Genomic DNA, 17,074 nt, shown 5'->3' on the forward strand with positions numbered 1-17,074 from the left:
AACCTCTTTCAACCCAAGGGCTGAATTCTATTTTGAAGACACTCTTGGGGCCTGCATAGTGGTGCATGAGGCGAAAATACAAACAAATATACTAGCATATCTTACTGCCAATAACTTTAGGAGAGGCATGACAACCTTTCAAGCATGGGGATAAAAACTGTACAAAACCAGGAAACCACCAAACGATTGGTGGTTGGGGAAAGGGAGAACCCCAGAGTGCAAGATTGGATCCCCAAGTGGGCTGAATTTGGCCCCCAGCCCTGGGATTCTGCACCCCTACTTTAAGGCAAAGATGGGGAACCCCTGCCCTGAACAGAGCTCGCAGGGGCTCCCCCTCTCATTCGCAAGCTTCTTCTCCAGACCCTGCCCCACTGCCCAGGCAGGGAAAATCTCTTAACTCCAATGAGCTGGTTAGAGAGAAGAGATTTTTTTGGCAGCCAAAGAAAGTTGTTCAAAATCACTGTGCAACTGCCTCATTGATGTCCTGCGATTTTTCAGGATGGGGTGGGGAAAGTATTGTGCGTGTGTGTGTCTGGGCAATCATGCTGTGTGGTGGGGGGAACATGGAGCAGTAGGCAGCCTTGCCCACTTTGGCATGTGACCCATGACTGGCTTGCCCGGAGCCGATTTGGCCCTCAGGCTAAAAAAGGGTTCCCGCTCTTGCTTTAGGGGAAATTATGTAGCATCAAATGTGATGGGGCAATGGGACTTCGTCTGCTTGTCTCCAGGTCTGCATTTGCATGTTTTGGACCTGGTGTCCAACTGTCACCTAACACATAACATCTGAAATATGGATTTCAAAAGGAAGGACTGCACCATAGCAGGACAATGTATTTCAGACTCTATGCACATAGACGCCAGTAGGTGCCAGTTATGTCTATCACACTGACTGGAGGAAGACCACAGGTGGATGCGATGCTGCTTCCTCACGACATGTTGGCTTTATACACACACACTTTAAACAAACATATTTATATCTGTTTTGACACTTTAAATAGTACCTTATTTGTAGCATCAAAGCACCTGATTTTTTCCAGCAGTTCCGTCTTATTTAATTCAGTTGATTGTTTGCCAGGTGACAAGTCACAGTGAGTAAGTTGATGCTGATCCTCACACAAATTCTGAAGAGAGAAAAACAATAAGAAAAAGTGACATTTACTGAGGTAAGCACCTTATTTATTACACAATTATTATACATTATATTATACATTTATTATACATTATTATACGATTCATTGAGCAGTGTTGGAGAGAGGTGGGCTGGTAAATGAATGAGGCTCACAACATTGTGTTGAGACTACTCGATTCCAAAAATACAGCTTCTTTATTCACGTGACATTTCAAATTTCTTCTCAAATACTTGATACTTCTCTGATTACTAATTCAAATATGAAAATTCATTCTCCTGCTCCCCCCTGTTCTTCTCAGTTCCATTTCTTACCATGCAGTCCCCTTCTTTCCTCCTCAACCTAGTCAAATGAAGGCTCCTATACATATTTTCTTGAATTCAGTAGTGCTTACTTCTGAGTAAACATGTTAAATTTTATGTTTAAATCCTAAGCAGAAGCCATTGTTACTTGGTGTTCATTCAAGTGGTATCAGGAGGGGCTGCTAGAGTCAGTGCCAAGAATCCAATGTTACTTTATTTATTATTAAAATACTTTATGCTGCTTGCCACAGAATTACATTCATGCAGCTCATAAATCTTTAATCTTTTCTTTCAGGATTTTGCCTTCAAATGCCGTTACATCACCAAGGAAACATAGAAAGCAAAAGGGGGCTCAGGCTCCTGTTTAAAGCCTACTTAGACCTCTTATCTACAGTATAAAGCTAGTAAAACCACCTCCTCCTTTGACAACTTCTCCAGGTTTGCATGAAACTTTGTGCTTCAGGTTCTAGACATCTGCCTAGTAAATTCACTGCCCAGGGATCTGCACACTGCCCTTGATTTGCAGAGTACAAAATGTCACATAATTATTTCTGCCCATCAGAGCGGAAGGTACAGCAGAATTTGACAAGACGTTCTAGATGCTCCAGGTTGGCTGGAGTCACTGGTGGAGAAAATTATTGTGATTGGGATGCTGTTAAATAATCCAGGCCAACCACCAGTAACTGCAATATTTACATGACAAACCCTCTATTTGAGTAATTGCTACAAAGAACGTGATTTTTAAAGGGGAGGCATAACTAATATCACTCAACTGCTTCTCTTATGCCCTCCTCTATGGGTCTTCATGACAGTTCTAAACCCACCAACTCGTGTATTCACGTGTCATTTATGTATACCAAAATGAGGTTAAAGAAAGATTTAATCTCTCTTAGACTTGGAATACCCTCTCTGTACTGAAGTGATATACATTCCGATCTCTCTGTCACAATTACCTAAAGCAAACATTTTCTGGAAGAAACCTGAATTGCTCAATCTTAAGCTCAGTTCAGACAACACATTAGACAACGCAGTAAAATTCATCACAATGTTTGATTGACAGTTCCTCCATCCTCTCTCCTCCCCCGGTCCTCCTGATGGTATCCCATCAGCCATTGCTGGAAAAAAAACCAATCCTGGCAGCTCTCCTAGAGTGGCACTCAGCCCTTTCACTGCTCTTGCCAAGGAACCCTGTAGCCAGTGGGAAAAGTCAACTCAATGCAACGGAAAACCCCACGGAGCCCTCCACACAACATGCAGCACAATGGTTGTGCAGGAACTCTCCTCTGCACAGTGTGGATATTCAGCGTGGCATGTTTTCCAAAAAAACTCCACCATGGGGTGGAGCTTTCCTGCCAGACAACACATTTCTCAACAGTGGCATAAAAACTCCACCGTAGAGTTCTAAAACCACCACTGAGAAATGTGTTGTCTGAATTGAGCCTTTATCTCAGTATGTTATAACACAGCTCTTTCTTAGTAAACCATTAGCAATAATGTATTGCTAACAGTTCTTGTCAGTTATTTCTTACTTTGGATCTAAATCAATCCGCTAACTAGTTGTTTTTTGCAAGGGCCTCCCCTCTGAATTGAAACTGCCATGAAGAAAGGGATGAAGATTGCTGTGGCCAGAAGAGGTGGCACCAAGCTTCTTGGCTGCTTTGGGGGCAGTCCTGCAATGACTGGGGAATCCTGTCTATCATGAAGCATGGAGAGGATGAAAGACCTGCAAGGACTGGAATTCCAGCCCTATTGCAAGATGAGACTTGCTGGATGAAGTAGAGACCTTAAGATTGGAGTTGAGGCAATGGTTCCCAATTTTAATTGGGCCTGTGTTTAAAAAGGTTAGTTCAGAATTGGTTTGAGTCTGGTCTATTCCAAACTGATAGCAACCAACGAGTGCCAAAGGCACACAACTACTATGATAACATACAATATACTAAATACTAAAAAAGGGGTGAAAACTTATATCAAGCAAAAGTTTATATAACATAATAAACAACCACAAACGGTCATAATACACATTAGAATAATGATATACAATTATAGAAACACAGAATCACAAAATGTAAACACAAATCTCAACAGTAGTTTTAAAATTGACATAAACTTCTTTCAATAGGCTTTTTGGATTGACATAAGCTTCTTCCAATAGGCTAAACAGGCTACTGGTATGAATTAATCCTGTTTTTGCAGTTTGCTTCTTCAGAATTACACCAACCATAGGGATAATGCCGTGGCCAAAAAGGCAGGGGTCCCAAACTTCATTCTTGAGTGCAGAAGAACCTCAAACAGATTTTTTATTCTAACAGCTGATAGCCTGAAGAACAAACAGCAAAAGCAGGATTAATTCACACCGGTAGCCTGTTTAGCCTATTGAAGGAAGCTTATGTCAATCCAAAAAGCCTATTGAAAGAAGTTTATGTTAATTTTAAAAATACTGTTGAGATTTGTGTTTACATTTTGTGATTCTGTGTTTCTATAATTGTATATCATTATTCTTTTTTTTATATATATAAATTTTTATTTTTCTACAATACTTAAACATACACATTTACATTCACACACAAAAAACAACATACTACATAATGTTGAAATGTTGAATACATGATATCTTATCTAAATAACATAATCAAGATTAACATACAAGTGCACCCCCCACCTCGGGATCTCATTCCTGATTCCAAAATCTCATACTTTCTTCTGCTGGTGGTTTCCCACTTCCCTTAGAAAAGACAAATATTAGGAACTGTTTCCAAATTCCTTCAAAATCATTTGATTTAGCTATACTATTTATTATTATTATTATTATTTATTTATATAGCACCATCAATGTACATGGTGCTGTACAGAGTAAAACAGTAAATAGCAAGGCCCTGCCGCATAGGCTTACAATCTAATAAAATCATAGTAAAACAATAAGGAGGGGAAGAGAGTGCCAACAGGCACAGGGTAGGGTAAGCAGGCACAGGGTAGGGTAAAACTAACCTCTTCTCCATTTAATATTACTTGTCAATGTATCATTAATAGCTGTATCCCATACTTCTTTATATCATTCTTCAATAGAGTATTCCCCTTGAATCTTCCAGTTCCTAGCTACAATCAATCTTGCTGCAGTCAGCAAATTCGTTATCAATTCCTTGATTTCCTTTTTACATTTTAAATCTTCAAATAGTGACAGTAATGCAACTTTTGGTGTTCGTTCTATCTTCATTTCCACAATTTCTTCAATCTCCAAAAACACCATCTTCCAAAATTTTTGTACATAGTTGCATTCCCACCACCTATGTAAATACGTTCCTTTACCCCCACATCCTCTCCAACAGTTTGCTGATTGCTGATTATTTATCTTGTTCAATCTAACCAGAGTTAGGTACCACCTCCATATAATTTTAAAATAATTCTCTTTTATTCTTACTGACATATTTCTCAACGCCCTTTGTTTCCATAGTCCCTCCCAGCCCTGTTGTCCTATTTGTACATTCAAATCTGTCTCCCAAACCATTTTACCTGAATTATCCATCAACCCTTTCTCCACCAGTATTCTATATATTTCACTCATTAACCCTTTTAACAGTTCTTTTCTTCCTATCATTTTCTTTCTTAACTATTAATTCCTCAAACTTCGTCAATTCTCTACAGTCTCTGTTATCTCTTACCCACTTTTTAGTCCACTGTTCTAATTGCCAATAATTTAACCAAGTTAATTTTTTATTTTTAAGGACTTCTTCCATATCCTCTCTTATATTCATTCCTCTTAACCATTCCCTTAATTTCATTTTATTTTTTTCTATTAAAACTTTACTTAATCTACTCTTTAATTCCTCCGGGAAATTCTTTAACATTATAACCGGTGACAAAGGGGAGCTGCTCGGAAGCAGCTCCCCTTTATATTTACTCCAAATTTCCCAGTGAGACCTCAAAAACGGGTTATCTATACTTTCTACCCATTTTTTTCTCCCTTCCCTAAAAAATACATTTTCCAAATTAATCTCTATATTACTTGTAGTTTTATCCTCCATCCAATCTAATTCTCCTATTCCTATAATTGCCTCCAAAATATGTCTTAATCTGTTAGCTACATAATATAGTTTAATATTTGGGAGACCCAATCCTCCCTTTTTTTTTACTTAAATACCATTTACTTTTATTTACCCTCGCTTTTTTATCACCATTACAATAATTATTTATGATACTTTGCCAACTTTTTATCTCTAATTCTGAGATTTTTATTGGTAGCATCCTAAACACAAAATTAATCTTTGCTAAAATCTTCATTTTTATTAATGCTATTCTTCCAAACCAGGATAAATTTAATCTTTTATATTTCTCCAATTTTGCTAAAATCTCTTTTTTTAACACATTTAAATTCTCTTTCTCTAAACTCTCTAACTTCTGCGTAATTTTTATTCCCAAATATCTAATCTGATTCTTAACTCTCATTTCTCTTCCTTTTTCTTCCCAATCCTTCTCTTCCTTTTTGGTTTAATTAAACATCATTTCTGATTTGGACCAGTTTATTCTTAACCCAGTAATATCCTCAAATTCTCTCAATTGCTGTTTAATTCTCCCCCATCTTTTCTATTGGATTTTTAATGGTCAGCAACGTGTCATCTGCAAACATATTCAATTTAATTTTTTTCATACTACCTATTCCTTCAATCTCCCCATCTTCTCGTATTGCATTCGCCAATAATTCCATTACCATTACAAATAGGACCGGCGAGAGTGGACATCCTTGCCTTGTCCCTCTGGCTAGTCGTATCTTATCCGTCACACCATCATTCACTGCCACTACAGCTGTATTTTGAGAGTACAACTGTTCTATTATAGCTTTAAATTTATTTCCGAATCCCATTTTATTTAAAACCATCTTTAAAGCTTGCCAGCTCAAACAGTCAAAAGCCTTGAAAATATCCAATGCCAGAATTCCCGCTTTAACCTTAGACTTATTTATCACCTGTATTACATTTAAAACTCTTCCCACTAAATTATGCATCTGTCTACCTGCTACAAATCCACATTGATCCTCCCCTATGTATTCATCTATAAATTTGTTCAACCGCCTTGCTAAAATAGTTGAAAATTTTTTAGCATCTTGGTTTATTAATGAAATAGGTCTATATGAATCAGGGACAGTCAAATCTTTGTCTGGTTTTGGTATTAAAATTATTAATGAATGTTCCCATGATTCTGGTGTTCTTTCTCCTTCCAATATGGAGTTGTACAGCTTCAATAATTTTGGTACTAAAAAAGTTTTAAAAACCTTATAATATGCTGAGCCTAGACCATCTAACCCTGGTGATTTACCCACTTTCAAATTCTCAATTACTTCTTCTACTTCTCTTTGAGTTATTACCTTTTCCATTAACTCTTTATGTTCTATTTTTATTCCCTTCTTTATATACATTTCTATATAAGCTTCCAACTTCTGTTTTTGAGTATCCTTTCCCTTATACAATTCTTGATAAAATTCTTGAAAATTTTTTATTTTACCCTTCATTGTATGACAATAATTCCCTTGTTTATCCTTCAATATTCCTATCCCATTCCTGGCTTTTTCCTTTTGTGTGAGTCTGGCAAGCAATCTAGAATTTCTATCGCTGTTTTCAAAATACTCCCTTTTCATATATATTAAATTTTTCTGAACTTCCTCTAAATTTAAATTTTCTAATTGCTTTTTCTTTGCTTGTATTTCTATTAATTTATGTTTATTTTTAAATTGCCAATAATCTTTCTCCAATTTCTTAATCTCTTCCTCCAATTTTCCCTGTTCTGCTATTTGTTGCCTCCTTAAATTGCACAATTCTCTAATACATATCCCTCTTGTTACTGCCTTCATGGTATCCCAAACTACTGCCCTTGTCGTTCCTCCCTTCTCATTAATTTCCCAAGTCTCTGACAGTTCTCTTTGCATTTTTTCTACCACTTTATTATACTTCAAAAGTTTTGTGTTTAATTTCCACCTAAACGCTTCTTTATAATTCTTTCTAACTGTGAACTCTAAACTTAGCAAAGCATGGTCTGTTACCTTTATTACCCCCGTTTTCATTTTACATACCTTACTTGCAAACTCTTTTGAAACAAATATATAATCTATTCTAGAGTATGTATGATGAACTGAGGAGTAGTAAGAGAAGCCAGGGTTCGCCCCATTCAGCAAACGCCAGCAATCTACATAATCTTTTTCTTTTACTAATTTATTTAATATAGTAATATTATTTCTCTTTTCCGCCTTAGTGGGGTTTGACCTATCCACTCTATTATCCATTACCATATTCAAGTCCCCAGCTAAAATAAGATGCCCCTCCCTAAACTCCTCTATTTCTTTAAATAATTCCATATAAAACTCTCTGTGTCTCTCATTGGGGGCGTAAACATTAACTAATGTATATTGTTCACTTTCAATTTGTCCCTTTATCATAAGATATCTACCATTATCATCCTTTTTTATAGTTTTTAATATAAATCCACTTTTTTTTAAATCAAAATTGCCACTCCATTTTTTTTTGATGTCCCCAATGACTTTTCATAATAGACTGACCACTTTGTCCGTATTTCATTTACGCCGCCAAATTTTTGGTGTGTTTCTTGCATCATAATAATATCAGATCTTTCTTTATTTAACATTTGTTCTATTCTCCTCCTTTTCACGACTGCCCCCAGACCTTTAATATTGAGCGTTGATACTTTTTTTAATCCATATTTACTCTTTTGATTCTTCTTCCGGTCCCGTGTGCTCTGCAACTCATAAACATAAACAACAACAAAAAACAAACCCTAAACCCCCCTTCAACTCCCTCCCTTCCACCCTTTTGAACCCCCCCCAATCTCCCATCCCACCCCCCACTTCCTTCCCCCCCCATATCCCCGTAAGTCTACCACTCCGGCCATTAACTACCTTAAGGGAGGGGGGGAGGCGGAGCTCCGCCTGAGCAGCAAGATCTCTATACTTAACAACTTTTATGTATTATTATCTCATAAACCATTCAACATTTTACCCCATCCCAGACGCCCCTGCTTCAGCTCCGTTTCCAGCTTCAGCTCCAAGACTTGCTTCCTTAAATAAACCCAGACTCTTCAGTAACTCCTTGCCTTGATCCAAAGAGGTTACTCTGTATTGACTCCCACCATGTGAAAACTTTAAGAAAACAGGGTAGCCCCAAGCATATTTTATTGCGCTTCTTGTTAACGTTTCAGTTATTTGCTTGACGCTGCATCTCCATTGGAGTGTTTGCTGACAGAGATCGTTGAATACTTGCACTGCTTTGCCTTTATATTTTATCATGGCCATGGACCTCAATTTCTTCATCACTTGCTCCTTTTTATAATAACTGCCAAATTTCACAAGAATGTCTCTGATTGCTCCTCTGTAATTTGCTCCTCCCACTCTATGGATCCTTTCCAGGTCACAGTCTTTTATATCCCGATCAGGCATCATATCATTGAACCATTTCAAAATTATTTTTCTCCTCTGCTGGTTCTTCAACAAAGTTTTTAATTCGTACGTTGGAACGTCGGTCCTGATCTTGCAACTGGATCAGCTTTAATTCTTGATCTTGGAACTTCACCTCAGAACTTTTTTCAAAGGCATCCTGCCTTTTCTCCAGTGATTTTACTTCAACATCTAGCATCTTTATAGCTCTGTCATTCTGGGAAATCTTGTCTGCGAGCACCCCCATCCTCTTATCTGCTTTCTTTACATTTTCATCCATCTTTTTACTCAGTGTTGCTGTACTATCCAAAATCAGCCTCTTCAGATCTTCCATTGTAGTTGAAGTTGGCACCGTGCCAGATTTCTCCGCCATCTTGACAGACCCGTCGCTCTCACTCCCACTACTTTGTGTAACTTCTTCTGTAGACACTTTCTCAAGACGGGCCAAATTATGATTAGAGGGGTGTATTCGCTGCCAGGTAGCCTTCCCAGGTTTTTATTTATTTATTTATTTATTTATTTTCTAACGTTCGGCATGGATCTATTTTTAACTCTCACTTAATGTCCCGTATACAATCCGCATCGTCTCCTTTTCTACGCAGATAAACACTTCCTCCTTCGATGCTTTTTAAAGGGTGAATTTACTGCCAATTAGGCATTCTTCTCAGATAAGGAGTGTAAATCACTGTGCTTTATCAGACTGGGAGACGGGAGAGCTCTGACATTCACAAAGCCAGTTTCATTTTCATCGCTCCCCCCTCCGTTCCGTCTGACTGATTTACAGCCTAAAAAACCGGGCTGCTTTTCTCTCTCCTTATACTGATTCTGCTTCCAAAAACAAGATTTTCACCCTCACTTAAAAATCATATTCATTTCCCTTCATTTCCATTAACGACCCATGCCTTTTTGAATGAGATAATTAAGTTCTCAGATCCCCCTGTACGGGAGTCTCTCAAGGAGAAATCTTACCCATCATGGCATACAGCTCCGCCCCCGTATATCATTATTCTAATGTGTATTATGACTGTTTATGGTTGTTTATTATGTTATATAAACTTTTGCTTGATATAAGTGTTCACCCTTTTTTTAGTATTTAGCATATTGTATGTTATTATAGCAGTTGTGAGCCTTTGGCACTCGTTGGTTTTATTTATTTATTTATTTATTTATTACGTTTCTATACTGCCCAATAGCCGGAGCTCTCTGGGTGGTTCACAATATGTCATTCATATCAACTACTGCCTTCTCTAATTTTGTACACTATTCCAAACTGATCCTAAAGCCCATCACTATGTACAAATCAGATTGATCTGGAAAACATATGGAGTGGAGAGGGCAAAGAAGTCCACATTGTATAGTCTCTGTTTTCCAAGTTAATGCACACAAGCAATAAAATATCCTTGGCCACAATTCAACAGAGAGTTAAATTAAGGCTTCACTGCTTCACTAATCTCTATGGATGCCTCCTCTCACCATCTTTTATTTTCATGTCTTACGTAAATCTACAAGGTCCTGACCCTATGAGGTTTGTATCTTCCCTAGCATTACAGAAAACTAAGCCTACAGAAGCAATGCAAGTCATGTCTTATATTCTCAGTTTTTCCCAGTACAAACAGCTGAAAAAACTGGAAGAAAAGTTGTGCCTTTAAGCTATTTGAAAATTCACCTGTGACAGAGTAACAAGTAGCAGACTATGAAGCTGTTGCCAGTCATTCAAGGGCACCAACCATCTGTGTTTTAAATTGTTCTGTTATTTTACTGCCATTTAAACTACTGCTTGCATTACTTTATGCTGTTTTAAAAACTTGTTCCTCCTTTGTGTCGTTTGCTTACTAGTTGCATTTAACACAGTTAATTTTGTTTGTTTCAAATACTTTTACCCCATCTTAAAGGACAATGTCCTCACAAGTTGTCTCACAATCATAATGCTAAAACCAATACAAAAAGAATATTACAATTTAAAACTATATAGCAGACCGACCCCCCCCCCCCCCAGGGCTAACTGCCATCTTCACCCTGTGAGGAAGAAGATGCGAGGGGGACTGGAGTAGGCAGGGACCATCGGAGCCTGCTTCAGTTAGACCGCCCTCCCCCCCGCAGGGCTAACATCTTCACCTTGTGGGGAAGAAGGAGCTGTTGGTTTGCCCCTAAATTGGGAGATGAGGGGACAGAGCAAGGCCTTCCCACCAGCCTAAACAGTCTCCTTAATTTCTTTTTATTTTCTCCCTCTTCCCTCCACATCCCCTTTTCCATGTGTGTCATGTCTTTTTTAGAATGTAAGCCTGAGGGTAGGGACTGTCTTCTTTATTGATAAATTGTAAGCCACTCCGAGAGCCTTTTGGCTGAGGTGCAGGATAAAAATACTCTAAAATAAAATAAATAAATAAATAAATAAATAAATAATCAGAATAAAATCATTCGCAGAAAAGCTACTGGAGACATATACATCTTCAGAGCCTGTTTAAAGGCAACCGAACAGCCATTGGCCCACCTAGCCCAGTGTTGTTGACACTGACTGGCAATGGCTCTCCACAGTTTCAGGCAGGTGCTTTTCCCATCCCCGTCTGGAGAAGCTGGGGACTGAACGTGGACCTTTTGCATGCAAAGCATGTACTCTACCATAGAGCCACGGCCCCTCAAAGTAGAAAGTTCCAAAGATCTGGGGCACCAATGAAAACTCCCTATTTCATGTAATCTGCCGTTATGTCACTTTCAAAAAAATGTATAGTTATGAATGCTTTAAAGAAATAATATAAAGAAGGAAAATTTGCAGATTAGCAAAAGTGGGCAAGACTATAGTCCCAATTATGCCACTAGGTACTGATGGCTTCCTTAGCTGAGAAATAGAGCTGAATGAACACTTCCATATGTTCATATTTTCTCCCTACACCTTGGACTTTTGTTGCTGTCATCGCTATTATAGAGTTTATTAACAGAGTTACAGAGCTTATTAGCGGAGTTTTAAAGTAACGACATTTGGGCCTCTTGCCAAGCCCTAATTTCTTTATTATGTATTATGCCACTCTTTCTCCAAGGAATTTAGGGCAGTTTCCCTTGCCACCTTTTTATTCTCACAACAACCCTATGAGGTAGGTTAGGTTTAGGGACAAGTCCAAGGTGAACATCTTTGCTGGTGGACATTTGATGCCAAGTCTCCCTGGACGCTTTAGCCAAGCCTTCCCCAAACCAATGCCCTCTAGATGTTTTGAACTTGAACTCCCATCAGATCAGCCCTAGCCATCATGGCCAATGGTCAGGAATACTGGGAATTGCAGTCCAAAACATCTGGAGGGCACCAGGTTGGGAAGCTACTCTAAGCACTATACCACATGAGATCCCAATGTTGGGAGGCATCACCATCCTCACATTTAAGATAGTATCAGCCTCTTTTGCCATATTCTAGGAGTAGAATGCAATATTTGCTCTAATAAGTTTTCAGGCAAACTTACTTCATCTGCACATTCCTGATTTTCCACTTGTGGTTTTATAATGAAACATTTTGGAATCAGAACAGCTTTATCTGCTGCTGCAGTTTCAGTGAAAATCACCACTCTAGCTGATGCCACCGAAAATAAGCACATGAGTGTGGGGGAAGGGGCTGCCTCCATTAAAGAAAATTACACTGCAGATTAGCAGCAAAAGCATGGGCTCTATTCACATATCTTTGCAAGACAGTTGAATCAAGTATCTTTTTCAAAAAATGGAAAAAGATTACTCTTTAGTACACTGATCTTCAAACTCTCCAGATCTAGGAACCGCCTTTTACTTTTAGCCTGCATTCAAGACCCACTTATTATTATTATTAATAATAATAATAATAATAATTTATTTCTTACCTGCCTCTTTGATTGGATCGAGGCGGGGAACAACAACAAGCATAAAATACATAAAAAATTAGTTTTGTTATGATTTTTTTACTACAGCTATCTAGAGCTGAGATTTTCTTTCTAGTTTATAAGACTCCCCTAAATCAACTGGCAACGCAGTTATAGGTCATGGCCTACCAGTTGAAAACCAACAGACGACTCTGGAACCCTTACAATGCCACAGGGCATGATTGCAGTCTTGCCAGCAATCATGCTTATGGGCTTCAACAGGAATAGCGAGGAGCAAGAACACACACGTTCTGTGGAAATAGTCCCAAAACTATAGAAAAGAGATCACTCCTTCACTGACTGCAGAACAGTCCTAAGACTGAACTGAAACAGATTTTCTTGAGGTGTTACAAGCATATACTACTCAGTTAAGACTCAGCTCTGGATATAATGCTTCAATTGATTTTCCACTAAGCGCTTATTACAATTTCAGTGAATTTTCTATTATCAAAGCCAGAATCTGAGAATCTGACAAATCCACTGAAGAGGAAATGTCATTATCATCCATCATTGTCAGGTTGGTTGCTATAGATATGAACAAGAATATTTCTAACTGAAATTAGAAATTGCTACTATTGTGAATGCAATTAGACTGACATGAATGCAATTAGACTGACATGGATATTTCTGAATTAAAGCTGACAGAGGCAGTCTTTGTTCAAAATAACCAGGAACTTACATCTTAATGCGATTTAAAATTCTAGCAAAGGTAAGGAAATCCGTGATGAAAAGCAGACTCAACTGCATATTTGCAGGTGACATGCTACTGGTGGCAACTGCCATTAATTTCTAAACCTTTTAAAATACAGAAGAAATACCAATTGTTTAGAATATCTAAACTTCCAATTGAAGAAGACTGTTTATAGCACATTTATTGATAGCAACTCTGGCAGGATCTACACTATTGCTTTGAAGCGCTTTATAACAGTTTTGACAACTGTTGGGGCCCAGGACACACTCCACGTACAGTTGTCAAAACAGTTATAAAGTGCTTTAATGCAGTAGTGTAGATCCTGCCTCTATAGCACATTTATCTATAGCACATTTCTACAGGAAATGAAGAGCCACTATTGCTAAACAAAAGAGCAATGAAAAGCAGAAAAGAGGTATCTCTAGAAATTAGTATTCTTTTCAATGATATGCAAAAACAAAAAAAACAAAAAAACCCAAAAAAACTGGGGGGGGGGATCTCCATACACACTAGACCATAAAATGGGGTGGGTGTTGTTGTTTTTTACCTTTTCAGAAGAGAAAAAGAAAGGAGTTGGTCGCAGAGAACTTGCAAGCAAACTGCAAGTGCACTGCAAAAATAATGACCCACATAACAAATTTGTCAATAGCGGAGGGTGACAACACTCAAGGATTTCATGAGCAGAGATGGCAGAAATAGTCCTCTACCTTAACTCGAAGTGGCATGTAGTCCACACACAGGTCTTCCCACAATACCTGAAGGTCAGACATCTCTAAGGGAAAGGGTAACGCATATTCAGGATGAGATTTCACTGCCACATTTGGGAAGGCGGAATACGTGTTTTTATCCATCAGGTCCTGGCAAAGAGAGCTTGATTTGACTGGAACAGGCAGCTTGCTCCCCCTGGGACTCTGGATTGGCTTGCAATCAAAAGCCTTGACCAGGCTAAGAGCTATGTCCAACCTGTTCCCATGCAGTGACAAATTGCAAGCACCTCTGCAGCAATCACACTTCCCGCTTCTCTTTGCCTCCGCGTCCGTTTCCTCGACTTTCTGATGTGCAGGGCTGGCTGTCACTGTCGTGTCCAGGGACTCCAGGGACGAGCCGGGAGTTTCCTCTTCCATGCTTTCTTCATCCAGAGGTGCCTTGCCGCTTGGCGACAGGTCAGCCGTTATCGACTCACACACAGGCGACTCTTCATTACAAGTGCTCGTAGAGCACTGAGAAGAGACATTCCTTGCCACTTTTCGCGGGATTTTGCAAATGGCCTCATAGTCAGCATCCGCAACACGCAGCACCGCGCAACCCCGACATCGCCTGGGGCGGCTGCCGGCGCTCTCGGCGGCGTGGCAGGTGTGCGGTTCCACGACGCGCTCTTCCGGTCCTATCCAGCATTCGAAGCCGGAATAAGCGAAGTCTTCCTGAAGCAGAGCCGAATAGCGCACATCGGGCAGACTGGAAACGTCTCCCGCCTCATCCACCCCGGAGTCGTCGTTGTTCTTCTTGTACATGCCGGCGATGCACAACTTGAGGCGGTCCTTCTCCAGCAATAGCTTCTGCAGCCGCTCGATCGAGAGCGCTTCGATGCGGGCAATGACCGTATCAAAGCGATAGATGCGCTCCAGCATAAAGGCGCACTTGCTGCAGGCAAATTCGGCTTTGCCATCTCGAAAGACCTCCTTGCCCAGGACGTGCGAGAGCAAAACCTGCAAGTTATGCTTCGCCGTGGTGTGGAAGATCCAGCGCCTCTGGTTACCGCAGAGCTCCCGGCCACAAATCCGGCAGGCTTCCCTCATCCTCCCCGCGGCCCACTGATGGGCTCCGGCCAGTTCTCAGCAGCCCTGTCCCCTTGCGCCTAGGCTGGCCGGAACCTCACGCTCCAGTAGCCCAGCGGATTTGGGCAGGGAGGGGACCAGGCAGCCTCCGCCGCTCGGCACTGCCTAACCCATATCCTGCTGCCTGCCCCCCTTCTCGCAAGGCAACCCCTGCCCACCTTCCCCAAGGAGCCGCCGCCCGGCAGGCAGGCAGGCAGGCAGGCAGGCACCCGCAGGCGGGGTGGGAGCGCCTGGAAGCTCCCTCCACCTCCTTACAGCCGCTGCGCCCTAAAGGGTCGCCCACCAGAGACCGGTCAGAAGCTGAAGGGTTGTGCCCAGCCCCGCGCTTTCCTTTTCCAATCTGCCACACAAAAGCTGGAAAGATGCTTGTGCGTCTGATCCTCCCTTGATTGTGGCTCAGATTTCAAGATGGCGGCTGCGCTCGGTAGCAACACGCAAGCGTTCCGTGGAGAGGTTCTTGGGAATTGTAGTTCCTTCGCCCCCCGCCCCCCCGCGTGCGCAGAAAGAAAAGGGATTTCTTCCCCTCTGCTAGGAGCCACGCCCTAGCGTAAAGTTGGCCGTAGAGAAGCGAAGAGGGGAAGTGTGCTCGTAAAACCAGAATGTTCATGTCTGCACCAAAAATATTCTAAGTATGAACACAACAAACACAGTTCTAGAAATGCAGAAAGCTTGTATGTATGCTAGCGGCTGCATTTGGCTGCACAGCAACCTGCATAAGGTCTGCACAGATACAAACGTTAACTGTCACATATACAAAATGACCTTTCATCTATTAGGCTGCATTATTTGCAGTCCAATTGCATGTTCATTAGGAAGTAACCTGTCCCGTCCGCCCCCGCCTCAGGTCAATAGGACTTCCTTCCAAGTGCAGAGAGGTTGGATTGCAGCCTTCATTTCACAAGGTGGTTGCCATTCTGGAGATCTCTCTTGATTTAATGGCAGACACTGCAACTGTTTTAACACTAAACACACGGAACACTGGGGCGACATCTTATTCAACTTGCCAGACCGTGCTGGACATGATTTCCTTCACATTTCAATTTTAGAACAGGAGTAGGCAACCTTTTGCGGTTGTGGCACATTTGGCAATTTGCAAAACTGTCCTGGGTGCCACCACAAAATGGCTGCCATGGAAAAGGACAAGTGGTAACTAACTACTGGTAAGAAAATGTGTTCATTTAAACTGGGAGTGTCAGATACCTACAAAATAAATACACTGAAGAGGACTCCTGAATTTGAATAGTAAAGATAAAGATAATAGTAAAGATAAAGCAAACCGGGATTGTGGGGGGAAGAGGCTAAACCTTGCTCCCCACTCCTCCTGCTGCAGATCTCTGTGCTATCAGTATGCTGATGACACCCAAATATATTTCTCTATGCCTTCAACAACAGCTAAGGATAGTGTGTCTCCTCTGAATGAATGCTTAGAGGCGGTAATGTGCTGGATGAGGAAAAACAAACTGAAGCTGAATCCAGAGAAGATGGAGGTGCTTGCTGTCAAGGGTTTGGAGATGTGTCAACCAGTTCTGGATGGGGTTACACTCCCCCTGAAAGACTGTTTGCAGCTTGGTGGTGCTTCTGGATCTGTCGCTCCAAATGACAGCCCAGATAAATGTGATGGTCAGGACAGCCTACTATCAGTTTCGGCTGATGCGCCCCTTCCTAGAGTTTGAAGACCTAAAGACAGTAGTGCACACACTGATAACTTCAGAGGCTCAACTTCTGCAATGCGCTCTACAACTAGTTCAAAATATGGCAGCCAGTTGATCACTGGTACACCTAGGGGTGACCATATTACACCAATTTTAAAAT

The 17,074-nt window shown here is 40.6% G+C and overlaps 1 protein-coding gene across 5 annotated transcripts in view; it reads right to left on the reverse strand.

Moving 5' to 3' along the window:
• PDE4DIP (phosphodiesterase 4D interacting protein) overlaps positions 1 to 17,074 on the reverse strand; it is a 282,371-nt gene that overhangs the window by 177,106 nt on the left and 88,191 nt on the right. For 3 of the 5 annotated variants that reach the window (XM_063133171.1, XM_063133156.1, XM_063133139.1), the window contains exons 1-2: positions 14,135 to 15,338; positions 1,002 to 1,121 (exon numbers count right to left, since the gene is read on the reverse strand). In XM_063133171.1, coding sequence (XP_062989241.1) covers positions 1,002 to 1,121; positions 14,135 to 15,223 — 1,209 coding nt within the window. In that variant the 5' untranslated portion in view covers positions 15,224 to 15,338. Of the gene's footprint in view, positions 1 to 1,001; positions 1,122 to 14,134; positions 15,341 to 17,074 lie in introns of those variants that run through there. The other 2 variants (XM_063133148.1, XM_063133164.1) reach the window with 2 other exon arrangements.

The sequence above is a fragment of the Elgaria multicarinata genome, chromosome 1 (assembly GCF_023053635.1).
Source record: "Elgaria multicarinata webbii isolate HBS135686 ecotype San Diego chromosome 1, rElgMul1.1.pri, whole genome shotgun sequence".
NCBI classification, from domain to species: domain Eukaryota; kingdom Metazoa; phylum Chordata; class Lepidosauria; order Squamata; family Anguidae; genus Elgaria; species Elgaria multicarinata.